The 17,136-nt window shown below is 40.0% G+C and overlaps 1 protein-coding gene, 1 long non-coding RNA gene and 1 pseudogene across 3 annotated transcripts; 2 read left to right on the top strand and 1 right to left on the bottom strand.

The window, feature by feature from the left end:
* The first annotated feature begins 4,265 nt into the window (after positions 1 to 4,265).
* On the top strand, positions 4,266 to 9,965 carry LOC126627371 (beta-glucosidase 24-like; annotated as a pseudogene).
* LOC126627370 (26S proteasome non-ATPase regulatory subunit 2 homolog A-like) lies at positions 6,157 to 8,123 on the top strand. Of its 2 annotated transcripts, none has more exons than XM_050296844.1 (9): positions 6,157 to 6,385; positions 6,583 to 6,669; positions 6,749 to 6,805; positions 6,911 to 7,013; positions 7,177 to 7,236; positions 7,317 to 7,430; positions 7,525 to 7,610; positions 7,715 to 7,823; positions 7,922 to 8,123. In XM_050296844.1, exons 5-9 carry the CDS (start codon positions 7,186 to 7,188, stop codon positions 8,030 to 8,032), a joined length of 471 nt encoding a protein of 156 aa, XP_050152801.1. In that variant the 5' UTR covers positions 6,157 to 6,385; positions 6,583 to 6,669; positions 6,749 to 6,805; positions 6,911 to 7,013; positions 7,177 to 7,185; the 3' UTR covers positions 8,033 to 8,123. The 2 variants fall into 2 exon arrangements, with proteins under 2 accessions (XP_050152801.1, XP_050152800.1); XM_050296843.1 differs by having other exon boundaries at positions 6,760 to 6,805.
* A 2,510-nt stretch (positions 9,966 to 12,475) lies between the features above and the next one.
* LOC126627374 (uncharacterized) lies at positions 12,476 to 16,748 on the bottom strand. Its single transcript, XR_007624987.1, has 2 exons — positions 15,315 to 16,748; positions 12,476 to 14,399 (listed from the first exon to the last, which is right to left on the bottom strand). It is a non-coding gene; the product is annotated as an uncharacterized LOC126627374 (long non-coding RNA).
* Positions 16,749 to 17,136: the final 388 nt, after the last annotated feature.

Genomic DNA, 17,136 nt, shown 5'->3' on the forward strand with positions numbered 1-17,136 from the left:
ATGAATGGAAATGATGTCAAGGTTTGGGTGGATAGATGGCTGCCATCTATCCCATCAGGACACCCATCTCCATTGGGTTCGGTTCCTGTCTCTTTAAACCTCAGGGTAAATTCTTTGTTAGGCACTGAAAATGGAAGCTGGGAGATTGATTTCCTTAAACCCTTTCTGATGGAGGAGGAGCTCAAGGCGATTTACAAGACACATTCGGGTGACCCGCTATTGAAAGACAGATTAGTGTGGCCTTTTGTGAAGAATGGAATCTATTCTGTCAAATTCGGATACCATTGGGCTATGACCAGGACTCGACAACAACGAATTGGAAACCCTCAAAGATTTGCCCTCATCCCAAAGCAGGTTTGGGAGTGTGTTTGGAAGCTTGAGGTTCAGCCAAAAATAAGATCCTTTATATGGAAGACCTTACAAGATGCAATGGCCACGAAAGTAAATTTGTTTATGCGTCAATCCTCTTCTTCAACAATTTGCCCTATTTGCAATAGGTATGAGGAATCATTGGTACATCTTTTTCTCCAATGTTCGTGGGTAGAGGAGGTATGGCTTGGGGGAAGGTTAACTAGAGGCTTGCGGAGGGGAGCGGTCACAACTTGGGCTAATTGGTTGGGTGATATTGTTGGTTCGGTAAATGTGCAGACAAGTGTGAGGAACAACGTGCTTTCATATGTTGCTACCACATGTTGGTATATATGGAAGGCAAGATGCAACTTTCTCTTCAATCAACAACCTATCTTTCCTCGGCAGATCATTGCAGTTATCACCCATTCTGTGGCTGCCTTCAAGGAATCTTCTCAGGCTACGGTAATTAGTTTGCCAATTTCTATCAATGGATCGGCTTCTGATGTCCATTGGTCTCCACCTTGTGTGGGTTTTATCAAAATTAATGTGGATGCAAGCTGGTTAAGGAGTGGGGCTTCGGGTTTTGTGGGTGTTGTGGCTCGGGACGATGCGGGCAGGTTTGTGGCAGCGAACAGGATGAGGGTCACAACCTCGTCTGTGGCAGTGGCAGAAGCTTTGGCAGTGCTGCATGGGTGTGAGTTTGGAAGAAACATGGGATGGAATTTTGTCATCGTGGAATCTGACTCTCAGGAATCCATATCCTGTATTCGAGACTTGGATACGATGGGCAGTTGGGAAGCTTTCCCAATTTTAGCGTGATGCAAAAGATTGGGGGAGTCTTTTAATGACTGCCGCTGGACTTGGGTTCCAAGATCGGCCAATATGGCTGCGGATCTTTTGGCGTTGCGGCAAAGTAGAGAGGTATGTGATAATATTTGGGTCAACAGACCCTCATCCTCCCTTGTTCATGTTCTGTGTAATGATGGTTTCCCTTGTCCCCATTAATTTCTTCCTGGCAGTATGAGGAGTGACATTTTTAGCATTTGGTGCGATGTCGTCTTTACCTCTCTGTACTGCTTTTCCTTAGTTGTTGCTGCTTGCTTTTGCCTCGGGGTATGCTTCTTTGTATCTTTGGCATCTTTGCCCGGTTGTTAGGTATTCCAGTTCGCCAAAAAAAAAATCCCTCCCCTCCAACCTTCTGTTCTCTCTCTTTCCCAATCACCAAAATCGCCGACCCTCGAGAGAAAGAGAGAGCAAGAAATTCCGAGCTTCCGAATCTTTCCAGCTCTATGATCGGATTCCAATCAGCCAATCTGTCCAATCAATTTTGAAAAAACCAAGAAGAAAAAAAAAAGAAAAAAGAGGGAAAATCGAAGCTTTTGAGTTTCAGTTCAAAGTATATAGCCACAGAGAGATTCGAATCCGTAGCTAATGGATGTAGACGGAGGGGGAAGCAAATGGGTCTTCCACAGACTGGGTAGGCAGCAATCCAACCCGTCAAAGAATAAGAAGGTACCATTGGAGGGCAGGCAAGTGCAATCGCCACCCTTGCCCTTTTCTCCATAGAGAGCTCCTGACGCCGCTATCACAGCAAGGTCTCAATGGGACGACCTCGACTAAGCGCCGCCTTCGCCGCTAACACTGACGGTCCATCGTCCCAGAATCGGGGTCCAAATAACTTCAATGGAGGGGCTTCTTCGACGTGGGGCACCAGAGAAGAAATTGTTGTTCGAATTAGCGTGCTCCGGGCTCGAGACGATGAATTCGACCTGGGTTTTCATGAGCTGTCTCTCTGTGTCAGTGAATGGAGCTCTCTAAATTCGACCGTGTCAATGAAATGGAGCTCTCTGAATTTGACCTTGGTGCTCTTTGAATTCAACCTTGGTAATCAAAAATTGAATTCGATGAGGGACCTCGTCCTCTAGAACAATCGGATTCGATGATTTGATACAATGAGGGAAGCGAGAAGGAGAAAGAGGGTATAACTGGGTTTAAGAAAGTTTCATTAACCTTTACTGTTCATCCACCTACTTTGAAAAATAAGCTGGTTGTGAGAAGCAACAAAATGCTGCTTTCATTTTTCTGCTTATTTTGGCCGGAACTTTGAAAAAAAAACACTTATTTTTATATTTATCAAACATATTTTACTCCCCAACTTTTTTTCATAGAAGCTTTTTTTATAATTTCAGTTGTGCCAAACTGGTATTTAATGTTGTCTGATAGACTACTGGCATAGGTTTGTAATATACTATTGTTACATTGCAAGCAAAACTAATTTGTAAGCAATGTCCATCTGCTAGAAACCTTTGCTGATTTTTTGGATGCTAGACCCACTTTTCATGGATGTTGAATTCCAAGATATAATGTATTATATGGGGTTCAAAAACTTAAACCTTTTTCTCTCATTTTTCAAAACTTAAAACTTTTTCTCTCATTTTCTCTCTTCTGAAAATAAAAAAGAAAAAAAACTTCTTTAAAATCACATCAAATGCATGACATGTGTCTTTCCCCTCGTACTGGTTAGCGGTGAGCATTAAACCGACCAAACCGACCGATCCGAATCATATTTGATCAGTTTGGTTTGATTTGATTTTGAGCAAGAAAAAAGCCAATCAATTAAAAAAATGAACCGAACCGATTTACTTTTGAAACCGACCAAAACCAAAATGAACCGATTATGTATCTTTTAATTATTTATCTATTTATTTTACACATGTCAACTTATTATAGGTTACTTAGAGGCCTTACTATACACATATTATAAGTTGTAATGATAATCTACACTTACGAGATTTATACGTATTTTATGCTTATGTGAGGTAATTAATAAATCGTTTCCTAGCATGAGATTTTATTTAATTAAAACGCATTTCTATTTTGCTTGATGAATTTTTTTATGTTCAGAAAAACTTAACCTTTCAATCGAATTAGAATGTCAGACATGTGTAAATATTTAGAAGATTAAAACTCTTGAAATGTTGAGCAATTTTTACCGAACCAAATTGCATCAAACCGATGAACAATGGTTTGGTTTTGTTAACAATAGAATATTAGTTGGTTCGGTTATATATTTGGTGTCAAACCGAATAAAACCGATCAGCGCCCACCCTACTAGGCTAGTACTGATTTATTAAACCAGAAAGCATAAATGATGTTTTTCATTCTTCTGTTATACTAATTTATTCATGTAAAAAAATTGTGATCGAAAGAGACCAAAATACAATGAAGTAATATATAATAAATCATAGCGCATAAGTTTGTTTTTATTCGTCTGATTAGGTTGGTTAAAAATAAAAAATAAAAAGTAAAACTGAAAATTAAGATCACCGTTCAAACGTTGGATTTTTAGTACTGCAAAAACTGTTTTAGCTACTTTTGCTTAGAAGCCAAAAATCTTATCCTCAAGATTCGAAAACATCAACATAATAACAGATTAACCATGAAATTAAGCATGTTTAGTTGGAATTAATATGTACCTCAAGTCTTGAACCCTGAATACCAAACTCCTAATATAGCAGCCTGCGCTTAGTTTCTAGAAAAGGTTACCATTTTCTCAGTTTGTTAATTGTTTCTAGTTGATGAAATAATAAACAAAGAAAAATTGTGTTTAACTCTTGTTAAATTGTTGGTTTCTTGTTCATGGCTATACAAGAAGAGGTACTATATATTCTTGCGAAAGATGGGTTAATTTAATTAATCTGATAATAAAGAGTGATCAAGGATTAAGATTAGGGTTTTCGTTTGGAGGTCAGGGAGTTCTTACCACTCAGGTTAAGGATTGTACAAGGGATGTGTGCCATTGCTTTTATTATTGCCTCTTTGTCACAAGGTTTGTAATTAATTTGTAATTATAAAATTAACTTCAACATCTGAAATCTTAAAATTTCTCTTTATAATTATTTTTTGCTTTTGTTTGCTCACCATATTGCATTGCATCAACTAAAACAAAAATTACAAGTGTGGAACAGTTCTTCATATAAAAATATGTTGAAGCACGATCTTTCCGATCAAGAAAACATGTCTTCGTTTTTTTTTCTTCGTAATTTTCAAGCTATATGCATTAGGCAACTCAAACATGAAGAAAGGACTAAATTAAGTGCTGTTGACGCAGCTGATGTGAATGCTGAGAGCAAGTTTCAGCCATTGCAAAATGCATCAAACCCTCAAGAACTAAAAGTGAAGAGGTCCGACTTCCCCATTGATTTCGTGTTCGGAGTGACTACTGCTGCTGCACAAATGGAAGGATCTGCAAAGGAAGCAGGAAGAGGACCAAGTGTCTGGGACTACTACATTGAGAAATTCCCAGGTTTATATATATATCAGCTGCTAAGACATTATAATGCATAAAGTTCTTTTCTTAGTATCATATGCTCGTTCTGTTTTGTTTATGATTTTTTTGTTTACATTCAGGACGGATTGCAGACCACACGAACATGTTTACCGCCATCGATTCATACAAGCGATACAAGGTGCATATTGAGCTAGCGATACCTTCGTCTTTTGGCATAAATATTTAACCAAATATTCATAATTGTAGGAAGAAGTGAAGAATCTCAAGGACCTTGGAGTTGATTCTCACAGATTTTCCGTCTCTTGGACCAGGATTCTTCCTAGTAATCAATTTTACCGAGTTCTTTTTTTTTTCTCCGCTAATAAGTGGTTCTGCTAATCTGTAAATTAAAATTGAGGGTTTTATGATTAACCTCTACTAAACTCTTCCTCTATATATGTTTGAAATTCTTAATGTGTAGCGGGGACCTTGAGTGGTGGAGTAAACCAAAAGGGTATCGATCACTACAACAACTTCATCAATGAACTAATCAAGAATGGTAAGAATCCCTGTTCAAGCAAATCCTTTATATTATGACATTAATTTATCTTCTTATATATTATACATAAGATCCTTTTATATCAATATCGTCGAATGAAATAAACTCCACTTCAGTTGGTTCAGACCTCCACTTGGTTTCACCCAAGCTTTTTTGAATCTGTATATCCAGAATGATCCCATGGAGTTCTGTAGTCTCGTGAAGTTCCACATTAACATCATATGACGGGGTTAACTATCACACCAAAGTGGTTCTAATATTTCACTTTTATGTAGACATCACACCATTTGTGACCATATTGCACTTTGATCCACCACAAGCTTTGACAGACAAGTATGGCGGCATCCTCAATCGCTCCTTCGTGTAAGAACCTTCTAAATTACATCCATTTCATTTCTCATAGTTTAGGATAATATAAAATTTAGTCATTGACATAAATTGATATTTTCTTTGTCACGTTTTGCAGGAAAGATTTCAAGGATTACAGTGAACTTTGTTTTAAACTTTTTGGAGATAGGGTGAAAAATTGGTTTACAATCAACGAGCCGTGGATCATGGCGAAAATGGGGTACGACAAAGGCGTTGGTCCTAGGAGTGGGTTCAAAAAACCGAAAACCGAAAAAAACCGAAAACCAAACCGGACCGAGGCCGAAAAAAACCGAACCGAAACTGTCAAACCGAACCGAACCGAATCTGGTCAGTTCGGTTTCGGTTTTTGAGGTTCGAAAACCAAACCGAACCGAACCGAACCGATATATATATATTTAATTATTTTTTTCAATATTATAAATATTTTAGTCATACAATCATAACAAAACAAAACCTGTTGCCAAGTTGGTTTCAAGGCAAATTTTCAAGTTGCAGCGCAAGGGTTCGAACCCTTATACCTCCAACATTTCAGAAAATTTTTTTAATTTTTTTGAGAAATCAACAAAACCCTTTTAAGTTAACCCTAGCCACACCTTTTATTCATTCCCCTCTTCTCTCTCTCAATCCCTTCCTGCCTCCAGTGAAACCCTAACCCAGTAACCTTCTCGCAGCCGAGCCTCCTCTCTGTCTTTCTGAAACTCTCTGTCTCTCTTGGTCTTGAATCCCAGGCGACCCGCGACGGCGCAACCCTTCTCACTCTCAATCTCTCACACCTCGCCCTCGCCGTGAGCTTCTTCTTGCCGTTTCGAGCCCCAAAAATCAAACGCCGCGGTATGGTAAGTGTTCTTCAATTTTTCTTTACTCTTTTTCAGAGTATGTGAGATAGAATCTGTAAGTATTCATGTCTTCATTTTTTTCGTCTTTCCAGTTTGGAGGGTATGGTAAGTGTTCTTCAATTTTTCTTTACTCTTTTTCAGAGTATGTGAGATAGAATCTGTAAGTATTCATGTCTTCATTTTTTTCGTCTTTCCAGTTTGGAGTATTGGGCCTTTGAGATTCTGGTGTTCATGGCAGGAGTAATGCCAAAAGCTGAACAAAACACTTCCCTGATTGCAATCTGGTAAGCATTCGGCTAGCTCTAAACTTATAATTTTTCGCTCGACTCAAGTAGATTTTCCCTAATCTAATCATATCTTTAGTCTGAATACAGAAGCAATTGCATACATGATTACATATGGCCTCAGTGCTGCTGCAAGGTTGGTAGAACAATAAATTCCAAGTTTAACTAATCACTTCGAGTTTTTCGATTCTGCATTCTGTTTCGCACATTGAATCAAATAGTACCTTTTTGTTGTTTGTAGCACAAGGGTGTCAAATGAATTGGGAGCAGGCAATCCTGAGAAGGCCAAGAATGCAATGGCTGTGACCCTCAATGACAGCATAATAATAAACTTTGATTTTTAGGTGTGAAAGACTTGAAGTAGTGTAATGTTTGTTTTAAATTTGAACTTTTTGAAGACTTAAACTTTGATTTTTTTTAAGTTTGGACTTTACTTATCTTTTTGGAAGTTAAGTTACTTGGGTTATAGTTGCCTTTTTCACTGTTCTATTTGGGTGTTTCCTCCAGGTCAATGTTATGGACACATTGAGCAGGCTTAGCCACGATACAGATTCAGAAGTAGCAATGGTAACATATTACAGCATTCAACATCTCCATTGTTGGCACATATTTCATAACGAGTCTAATATTCCATTTGGATTCTTCAGGCTGCAGTGATTTCATTAGGTTTGCTAGGCGCGGGAACCAACAACGCTAGAATAGCTGGCATGCTTCGCAATCTTTCAAGTTATTACTACAAAGATGCCAGCCTTCTTTTCTGTGTAATACATCTTGAGTCCTATCTTTTTGTTCTTTCCTTTTCCTTTTGAGTTTTCCAGTCTGCAGTTATATAATATCTTTGGCCACTGTCTGCAGGTGCGAATTGCTCAAGGTCTTGTACATTTGGGAAAGGGTCTGTTAACTCTAAATCCATACCATTCTGATCGCTTCTTGCTATCACCGTGAGTAAACCTTGAGGCTGCAAATACACTCGTCATTTCTACTTCTGACAGAACGGTGCTTGGTGGCTTAGTCTAACATCTATAAACTATCTTTCTACTTACAGAACGGCACTTGCTGGAATCATTACCTTGCTGCATGCATGTCTTGATATGAAAGCCATCATTCTTGGGAAATATCATTACATTCTCTACTTTATTGTTTTGGCAATGCAGGTTGGTGTTTGATCACTTTCTTCTTTATATGCAGTTTTTTTCGGTTATTAAATCTGGTCTCTCTCACGTTATATTGGTATCTACTTTTCTTGTGCTAGCCGAGAATGTTGTTGACCGTGGATGAGAACCTCAAACCACTGTCCATCCCTGTTAGAGTGGGACAAGCTGTTGATGTGGTTGGCCAGGCTGGTCGTCCAAGATTTGATTGATGATTTTAGTTGAACTTTAAATATTTATTTTGATTGTGTAGGAATGCTTATGTTATAATTGTGTTAGAGATGTTAAAATTTTAGATTTCAATTTATTCATTTAAAAAAAAAAAAAAACCGAAAAAAAACCGAAACCGAACCGAAAAAAAACCGAACCGAAAAAAATTTGGGCCGAACCGAACCGAACCGAAATTTCGGTTTGGTTTCGGTTTTGGCAAAAAACCGAACCGATCAGAACCGAACCCAGCCCTAGTTGGTCCGCCGGGCAGGTGTTCTGTTCAAACTGTATTTCGATGTACAAATGGTGGTAATTCAGCCACGGAACCTTACATTGTGGCACACCACCTTCTCCTTGCCCATGCTTCAGTCGTTGAGCTATACCGGAAGAAATTTCAGGCGAAATGCTCACACTGAATCTGTTGAAATGAATGAAGCCTTGTCTTTTGAGTATCTCAAATTAATGAGATAAATGTTCTTTCTTGGTTGATATTGGTTTTTAGGATAAACAAGGCGGACAAATTGGAATTAGTCTTGTAGGACAATATGTCATGCCTTATTCGAATTCGGCAGAAGACAAAGCTGCAGCAGAAAGAATATAGACTTTGAACTTGGATGGTTAGTAGATATATCTACATTGGTCCTAAATATACTTGCTCGATTGGTATAAGAAGTCTTCTAGTTGTAAATTTTCCTAAAAACAATATGATGTTCTTGTTTAGGTTCATGGAACCATTAGTATATGGATCATATCCAGAGAGTATGAGACGTTTGGTCAAGGACAGGCTACCACATTTCACCAAGGAGGAGGAGAAGATGATCAATGGATCCTTAGGTTTTGTCGGCATCAACTATTACTCCACAAGATATGGTAGAAACGTCCCAGCAAAACCACAAGGACCAATCTCTTATAGCGACGATCCTTTAGCTTTGGCGTTGATCAGAAGTAAATTTCATAATATCTCAATGTTACTTCTTTTGTGTGTGCACGCGCGCGTTATTGTGCCAATGAAGGTTAAATTGATTGGAATTTTTAAGTCTTACACGGTTTTTTCATGTTGTGATTGTTGTAGATGAAAACGGAACCCAAATTGGTCCTCAGGTATACAAAAGAGCATTGACCCATGCGCAAGGATGATTCGCATATATAATTTTGTACCATGTAGTTTCCATCTTTCTATATATAGCAAAACTAAATTCTTTCAACCGTGTAGGCTGGAGGAAGTCGGTTCGTCTACAGTTCCCCACAAGGCCTGGAACAACTTCTAAAGTTTATGAAGAAGAAGTACCAGGACCCTAAAATCTACATTTCTGAACATGGAATAACCGAGGCAAAGGACGATAAACTAAGACTTAGTGACGCACTTAAGGATCCACATAGAATTGAATCCATTCTTCGCCATTTGTACCGGATCAAGAATGCAATGAAGTAAGTCACTGCAATCTATGTTTACAAGTTTGAGGATGTAGTATCCATTTACTTATGTTGTTTTTGTTTCTCCAGGAGTGGTGTGAATGTCAAAGGATATTTCCACTACACGTTATCTGATAATTTTGAATGGGGAGAAGGCTATATCCCAAGATTTGGGCTTTACTATGTCGACTACAAAGACAATCTCAAGCGCATTCCTAAGGGGTCTGCTAAGTGGCTCCCTAATTTCCTAAAGGGCGAGGCTTGACGTACTCAAGTTTCGTTATAAAAGCTCATCTACTTTCTTGCACACAAATGCAGAAAACTGTAAAGAAAGAGTGGTAAAATATGTGCTATATATGCCTTGAATGTTCTGTTTTATAGGCTAGGTATTTCTGTGGGAATGCCCTGTACTTTTAATACTGGCATAGGTTTGTAATATACTTGTTATATTGCAAGCAAAACAATCTTACATCAACTTCTTTGATGGTCCAATATCCTAGTGGATAGGGTGTTGGTTTTTCATCCATGCGTCACGAGTTCGAAACTCCCTAATCCCCTAAATTATTGTAATAGTTTAGAACTTTCCCTTCTCCTTAATAATAACAATTTAAGAAAGAAAAAAAAAGAGAGAGAAGAGTTTAAGGGTTTCTTACACTCAATGAAACAAGTGAAGCAATTGTATCTCCCATTGCAAGGAGGCAGGAGTTTCCTATATTATCCTATTTTTCCCTTATTTCTGCTATAAATAATTGGCCCCATGGGAAGGGGATTAGTCTGTCGTTAATGTGTGGTGGGATACCTTCTATACTCACGCATTACTTTCTAATAACAAAACGAAGCGAAAAAAACAGGGAGGGAGGAGTGCAAAACACCCAAACCCATTTTATAGAAATTTGTAAGCAATGTCCATCTGCTAGAAACCTTTCATTATTTTTGGGATCCCAGACCCATAATAACAGATTATGGGTTTGGTCTTAATCATGTCATTAATTTGTATGTTCTAGATTCAAGAACATCAACATAACAACAGATTAAGCATGATGTTAAGCATGTGGTTTGGTCTTAATCAAGTCATTAATTTGGACTTAATCACCCGTCTACTAATTATTCAGAGGGCATTGATCGTGTTAATTACAGTACGGATTAATGACTAGATTTTGATGAATTGATGATGAACGGTAAGAATCCATCATAAACATTACATTTTCTGGGATATTATGGTTTACAAGCTAGAGTGTTAACTCCTCTTTTATACAATCAAATCCTTATATCGATGATGTTGATCTTATTGTGTGTAATTAGATAGTTTTTTATTTTTTTTATTTTTTTTATTTTTTATTTTTAATATTCATATCAAGAATATTTTAAGTTTTTCTACAATTTCAAATGCATTATATCGGTCACAACATGGGCGGAGCCACTAAGGAACCAGAATGGTCCCCACCTCATCATGCCTTTTTTTCTTAGGAAAACTAATGAAAATGACTTGAAAACTTTGAGTTTTAATGATAAGGACAAAATAAAGGGTAAAGTGAATAGTACCAAGATTGACTTTTTAGTGTAAAAATGTGGTTTTTCGTTAAAGTGAACAGTACCATGTGCTTTTCGTTAAAATTCCCTTTTTTCTTTCTTTCTTGGTACTCTAACAGATGTTGCTGCTGCATATCAGTCTAAGAGAATCTCCAAAAGAGATGTCAAACTGTCTAAATCAGCATTAATAGTAACAAAAGACAACATTAATGTATTTTCATTTTATGTTTAAAATTTGGCATATTGGTTGAAGAGTAAAACTTTAAAAGATGTCAAAGTGTCACGTAAGCCTTCAAATTTAAATTTTACATTTAGAATTTTACATCTCCTTTGGAGATTGTCTAATACTCTTAAAATTCAATTGTATTATTAATCCAAACTCTTTTCCGTTCCATTGTATTCTTAATCCAAACTATTTTCTATTCCAGCGTCATTTTTCTCTCAACAGTACCGAGAGCTTTTTGTTAAAGTTCCCTTATTGGAGTCCAGTCTTCACTTGCCCTCATTATTGTATCAACTTTTCTTTAGCTTTAACATATATTTTAAATTTTTATTGCTTACTTAACCTCATATTTGGGTTTTTAGGTTTGTACAATATTTTTAGTTATCTCCATTGAATTTAGCGTCTTTCAATTTTTATGCAAATTACTCTAATTTTTCATGTTTTAAGTTAAAATTACCTATGTATTGAGAGACTGCCCACTTATAAAATCCTAAGATTGCAAAATGAGTGCTTGTACTGCCAGTGGCCAATTGAACTTTGTCACATACTTCTTTGTCCCAACACTGGCCAACAAGAATTATACCAACAACAACAACAACAACAAAGCCTTTTCCCACTAAGTGGGGTCGGCTATATGAATCCTAGAACGCCATTGCGCTCGGTTTTGTGTCATGTCCTCCGTTAGATCCAAGTACTCTAAGTCTTTTCTTAGAGTCTCTTCCAAAATTTTCCTAGGTCTTCCTCTACCCCTTCGGCCCTGAACCTCTGTCCCGTAGTCACATCTTCGAACCGGAGCGTCAGTCGGCCTTCTTTGCACATGTCCAAATCACCGGAGCCGATTTTCTCTCATCTTTCCTACAATTTCGGCTACTCTTACTTTACCTCGGATATCCTCATTCCCAATCTTATCCTTTCTCGTGTGCCCACACATCCCACGAAGCATCCTCATCTCCGCTACACCCATTTTGTGTACGTGTTGATGCTTCACCGCCCAACATTCTGTGCCATACAACATCGCTGACCTTATTGCCGTCCTATAAAATTTTCCCTTGAGCTTCAGTGGCCTACGACGGTCACACAACACGCTGGATGCACTCTTACACTTCATCCATCCAGCTCGTATTCTATGGTTGAGATCTCCATCTAATTCTCCGTTCTCTTGCAAGATAGATCCTAGGTAGCGAAAACGGTCGCTTTTTGTGATCTTCGCTAGATTGCTCCGGTCATTAGTGTGGATAAGTATATAAATGGATAGAGATAGGAAAGCAAACACAAGATGTACGTGGTTCACCCAGATTGGCTACGTCCACGGAATAGAAGAGTTCTCATTAATTGTGAAGGGTTTACACAAGTACATAGGTTCAAGCTCTCATTTAGTGAGTACAAGTGAATGATTTAGTACAAATGACATTAGGAAATATTGTGGGAGAATGATCTCGTAATCACGAAACTTCTAAGTATCGGAGTGTGGTGTCGTCTTGACTTGCCTTATCTGTCTCATAGGTAGATGTGGCATATTCTCTGGAAATACTCTTCCTCCATCCAGGGGTGGTATCTTTAACTGGTGGAGATGCACAAGGTAATGTATCAATTTCACTTGAAGCTTACTTGTAGTTTCAGGCTTGGTCAAGCGCGATACAAACCATGTAGTAGGAGTCCCCCAAGTCGCCGAGCTAGGGGGTCTGCTGAAAGAGGTGACAGACAAGGTAAGCAATCAGAGCTCTGACTGATTGTTCACCTTCTCCCCATCTTGCAGTAGCATGAAGGATAAAGAGAAGAAAAATGAGAAGAGATGATATGAGATACTTTTGCTTTTGAAGAAGTAACTTTCCACAGGCTTATTCTTGAACTGAGCTGGAGGGTTTTCTGGTTTCCTCCAGAGTATAAGGCCGACTGAAGAATTTGAGGGTCAAAACAAGTCCATCAAATCTAGAGTACGTTCCACCCTGCTGATATGGGATACTTTTGCTTTTGACAGAGTAATGGATGTATCGGCACGTGTGCTGTTACGCTTGTCTCCACATGCTTCCTTGTATCCTTCGCACTTGACCTATCTGTTCCTCAAGCAGGTGCGGAATCTTCCCTGGAAACATAAGATGTTGAAGATGAGTACTCGAGAGCAATGCCAGGTAAGTAATCAGGTAAGGGGTTCCAGGCAGTCAGTTCCTGGCTGGAAGCTTGATTCCAAGTGCTGACTGATTGCTCTCTTTCTCCTTGTCTTGCAGGTAAAAACAAGGCCAAAGGGAAAGACAGGGAAAAAGCATGATATGTGATTCTCTTGCTTTTAACCCTGATGATATGAGATATTCTTGCTCTAGTATAACTTGTTTGCAGAGGTATTATCGGGGGGAAAGAAAGCTGAATATTTCGAAAGGCTTCGTTGGGAGTGCCCTCTCAGATATGATGAAGGGTTGGGCATTTTTGCAGGTCTGCCTGTCCGTTGGGGATGGGGGTCGACATATATAGGAGTCTCCCTAACAACAAGTAGTAATGTTATTCCTTTACCCTGCTTGGTCATAGCACGGTAGTGGGAGCTGTCAGTTTCACATGTTTTAACTCTGTCAGAGCACTTTTGAAAAAGTGGTCTGTGGTATCTGGCTCTCGAGATTCGGAGAACGATGCCTCTTCGATTTTTGAGAAAGCAATCATGCTCGGGGTCTGGCTCTCCAGATTCGGAGAGCAGTGTCTCTTCGATTTTTGAGGAAGTAATCATGTTGGGAGTCTGGCTCTCGAGATTCGGAGGGCGGTGCCTCTTCGATTTTGGAGCAAGCAATCTTGTTGGGAGTGTTGTCTCGAATGTGAGTAAAGGTTGGGCATGTTTGCTAGTCTACCTTGCCACGAAGCACAAAGGTTGACACACAGGGACTTTCCAATTATCCAGCAATGATACTGTTCCTTTACCCTCTCTTCGATTTTGAGAAAGTAGTCATGTTGGGAGTCTGGCTCTCGAGATTCGGAGGACGGTGCCTCTTCGATTTTGGAGCAAGCAATCTTGTTGGGAGTGTTTTCTCGAATGTGAGTAAAGGTTGGGCATGTTTGCTAGTCTACCTTGCCACGAAGCACAGAGGTTGACACACAGGGACTTTTCAATTATCCAGCAGTGGTACTGTTCCTTTACCCTTGTGGGTAATAATATGGTAGCTAGACCTTCAAAATTTATGTGTCTAAACTTTGTTAGTGCTGTTTCTTTGCTATTCTTTTACCTTTCTTGGTCAGAGCGATGTAGTGGGAGCTGCAAGCTTCACGTGCTCAACTTTGGCAGAGAACTTTGGCAAAGTTATCTGTGGTACCCATGAGCTATTGTTGCGTGTGGGAAGTGGGTGATTGAACAGTAAGATTCATGTGCTTTCTACTTCACCAGAAGTCTTCGACAGAATGCCCATAATTTCTTCAAAGCTGAGTGTGCGTGTGACAGGTGCTGACAAGGCTAGAAAAGTAGGTGCCTCTTCGATTTCTGAGATCGGCCCTCGTGGTCTCTGAGCAGCCCAGCTTTTGAGAAAGCGAGCGCCTCTTCGATTGATTCGGAGAACGATGCCTCATCGATTTTTGAGAAAGCAATCATGCTGGGGGTCTGGCTCTCGAAGATTCGGGGAGTAGTGTCTCTTCGATTTTTGAGAAAGTAATCATGTTGGGAGTCTGGCTCTCGAGATTCGGAGGGCGGTGCCTCTTCGATTTTGGAGCAAGCAATCTTGTTGGGAGTGTTTTCTCAAATGTGAGTAAAGGTTGGGCATGTTTGCTAGTCTACCTTGCCACGAAGCACAGAGGTTGACACACAGGGACTTTCCAATTATCCAGCAATAGTACTGTTCCTTTACCCTCTCTTCGATTTTTAAGAAAGTAGTCATGTTGGGAGTCTGGCTCTCGAGATTCGGAGGACGGTGCCTCTTCGATTTTGGAGCAAGCAATCTTATTGGGAGTGTTTTCTCGAATGTGAGTAAAGGTTGGGCATGTTTGCTAGTCTACCTTGCCGCGAAGCACAGAGGTTGACACACAGGGACTTTCCAATTATCCAGCAGTGGTACTGTTTCTTTACCCTTGTGGGTAATAATATGGTAGCTAGACCTTCAAAATTTATGGGTCTAAACTTTGTTAGTGCTGTTTCTTTGCTATTCTTTTACCCTTCTTGGTCAGAGCGATGTAGAGGGAGCTGCAAGCTTCACGTGCTCAACTTTGGCAAAGTTATCTGTGGTACCCATGAGCTATTGTTGCGTGTGGGAAGTGGGTGATTGAACAGTAAGATTCATGTGTTTTCTACTTCCCCAGAAATCTTCGACAGAATGCCCATAATTTCCGCAAAGCTGAGTGTGCGTGTGACAGGTGCTGACAAGGCTGGAAAAGTAGGTGCCTCTTCGATTTCTGAGATCGGCCCTCGTGGTCTCTGGGGAGCCCAGCTTTTGAGAAAGCGAGCGCCTCTTCGATTTCTGAGATCGGCCTTCGTGGTCTTTGAGCAGCCCAACTTTTGAGAAAGCAAACGCCTCTTCGATTTCTGAGATCAACCCTCGTGATCTCTAAGCAGCCCAGCTTTTGAGAAAGCAAACGCCTCTTCGATTTCTGAAGTTCCGTCGAGTGCAGATTTTTATAGGGGCTGGCATTAAGTTCCAAAGCACACTTGAATCTCCACCAGTAGAAGCTTCATTCTTGCACTTCTAAAATCTTGATTTGTCCGACCTCTTCTCTCTTCAACACCTTTGAAAATGTCTGGCCCCTCCGACCGTCGTTTTGACTTGAACCTTGTTGAAGAGGCAGCCCCGCCTTCTCCAGACAACATATGGCGCCCATCCTTTGTCTCCCCTACTGGTCCTCTTACCGTTGGGGATTCCGTGATGAAGAATGATATGACCGCTGCGGTGGTGGCCAGGAACCTTCTCACTCCCAAAGATAACAGACTACTTTCCAAACGGTCTGATGAGTTAGCTGTTAAGGATTCGCTGGCTCTCAGTGTTCAGTGTGCAGGTTCTGTGTCTAATATGGCCCAACGCCTATTTGCTCGAACCCGCCAAGTTGAATCATTGGCGGCTGAAGTGATGAGTCTCAAACAGGAGATTAGAGGGCTCAAGCATGAGAATAAACAGTTGCACCGGCTCGCACATGACTATGCTACAAACATGAAAAGGAAGCTTGACCAGATGAAGGAAACTGATGGTCAGGTTTTACTTGATCATCAGAGATTTGTGGGTTTGTTCCAAAGGCATTTATTGCCTTCGTCTTCTGGGGCTGTACCGCGTAATGAAGCTCCAAATGATCAACCTCTGATGCCTCCTCCTTCTAGGGTTCTGTCCAGTACTGAGGCTCCAAATGATCCCCCTCCGGTGCCTTCTCTTTCTGGGGCTCTACCGACTGCTGAGACTTCTCCTAAGAAACCTTTGTGAAGGCTCCCTCTTGTATGTTTATTTTGACTCCTGTATATGTACATATTTGTAGCTTATCGGGGATATCAATAAATAAGCTTTCCTTCATTTCAACTTATTGTGTTAAATACACCAAAACCTTCTTCGCTAAGTTCTTTGAATTTTCTTTTGTTGAAGCTTGTATGTTGAAGCTTTCTGAGTGGAGCATGTCTCATTACTTGTTCACTGTTCGCCGAGTTAGGTCGCGCTAGCTTGCAACTCAAGTGGGGGCACCAAGATGGTGGGACATCGGTTCAACTCATTTGGCAGGGCTTTGCTGTTGCAATTTGCAGGCTCGCCCGTTCCAAGTTGTGAGTTGGGTCATGTGGTTCGGGCAATGCGTGAGGCTGGCTTAACAGAGCTGCGAAAACCTCTCGCTCTCAACAGCGGAAGGATTACGGGTTGGTGCACCGCTAGTCCAGATTGTCTCATGGGTTGAGACCTTGTTGTGAACCACCACCTTTTTTTAAATTTATATACAAATGTTTTAAATGGGAGATGTAGACGAGGTGTCTTATGGTTGAGACTGAAAATTTCTTCTTCACGGTCATCT

This window comes from Malus sylvestris, chromosome 6 (genome assembly GCF_916048215.2).
Source record: "Malus sylvestris chromosome 6, drMalSylv7.2, whole genome shotgun sequence".
In the NCBI taxonomy this organism is placed as follows: Eukaryota; Viridiplantae; Streptophyta; class Magnoliopsida; order Rosales; family Rosaceae; genus Malus; species Malus sylvestris.

Excerpts from the sequence above, each read along its gene's own strand:
- LOC126627370 (XM_050296844.1), top strand. The coding sequence starts at position 7,186 with ATGGACACATTGAGCAGGCTTAGCCACGATACAGATTCAGAAGTAGCA. Across the intron at positions 7,431-7,524 it reads ATGCCAGCCTTCTTTTCTGT|GTGCGAATTGCTCAAGGTCT; the intron begins GTAATACATCTT and ends CACTGTCTGCAG. Across the intron at positions 7,611-7,714 it reads GATCGCTTCTTGCTATCACC|AACGGCACTTGCTGGAATCA; the intron begins GTGAGTAAACCT and ends TTCTACTTACAG.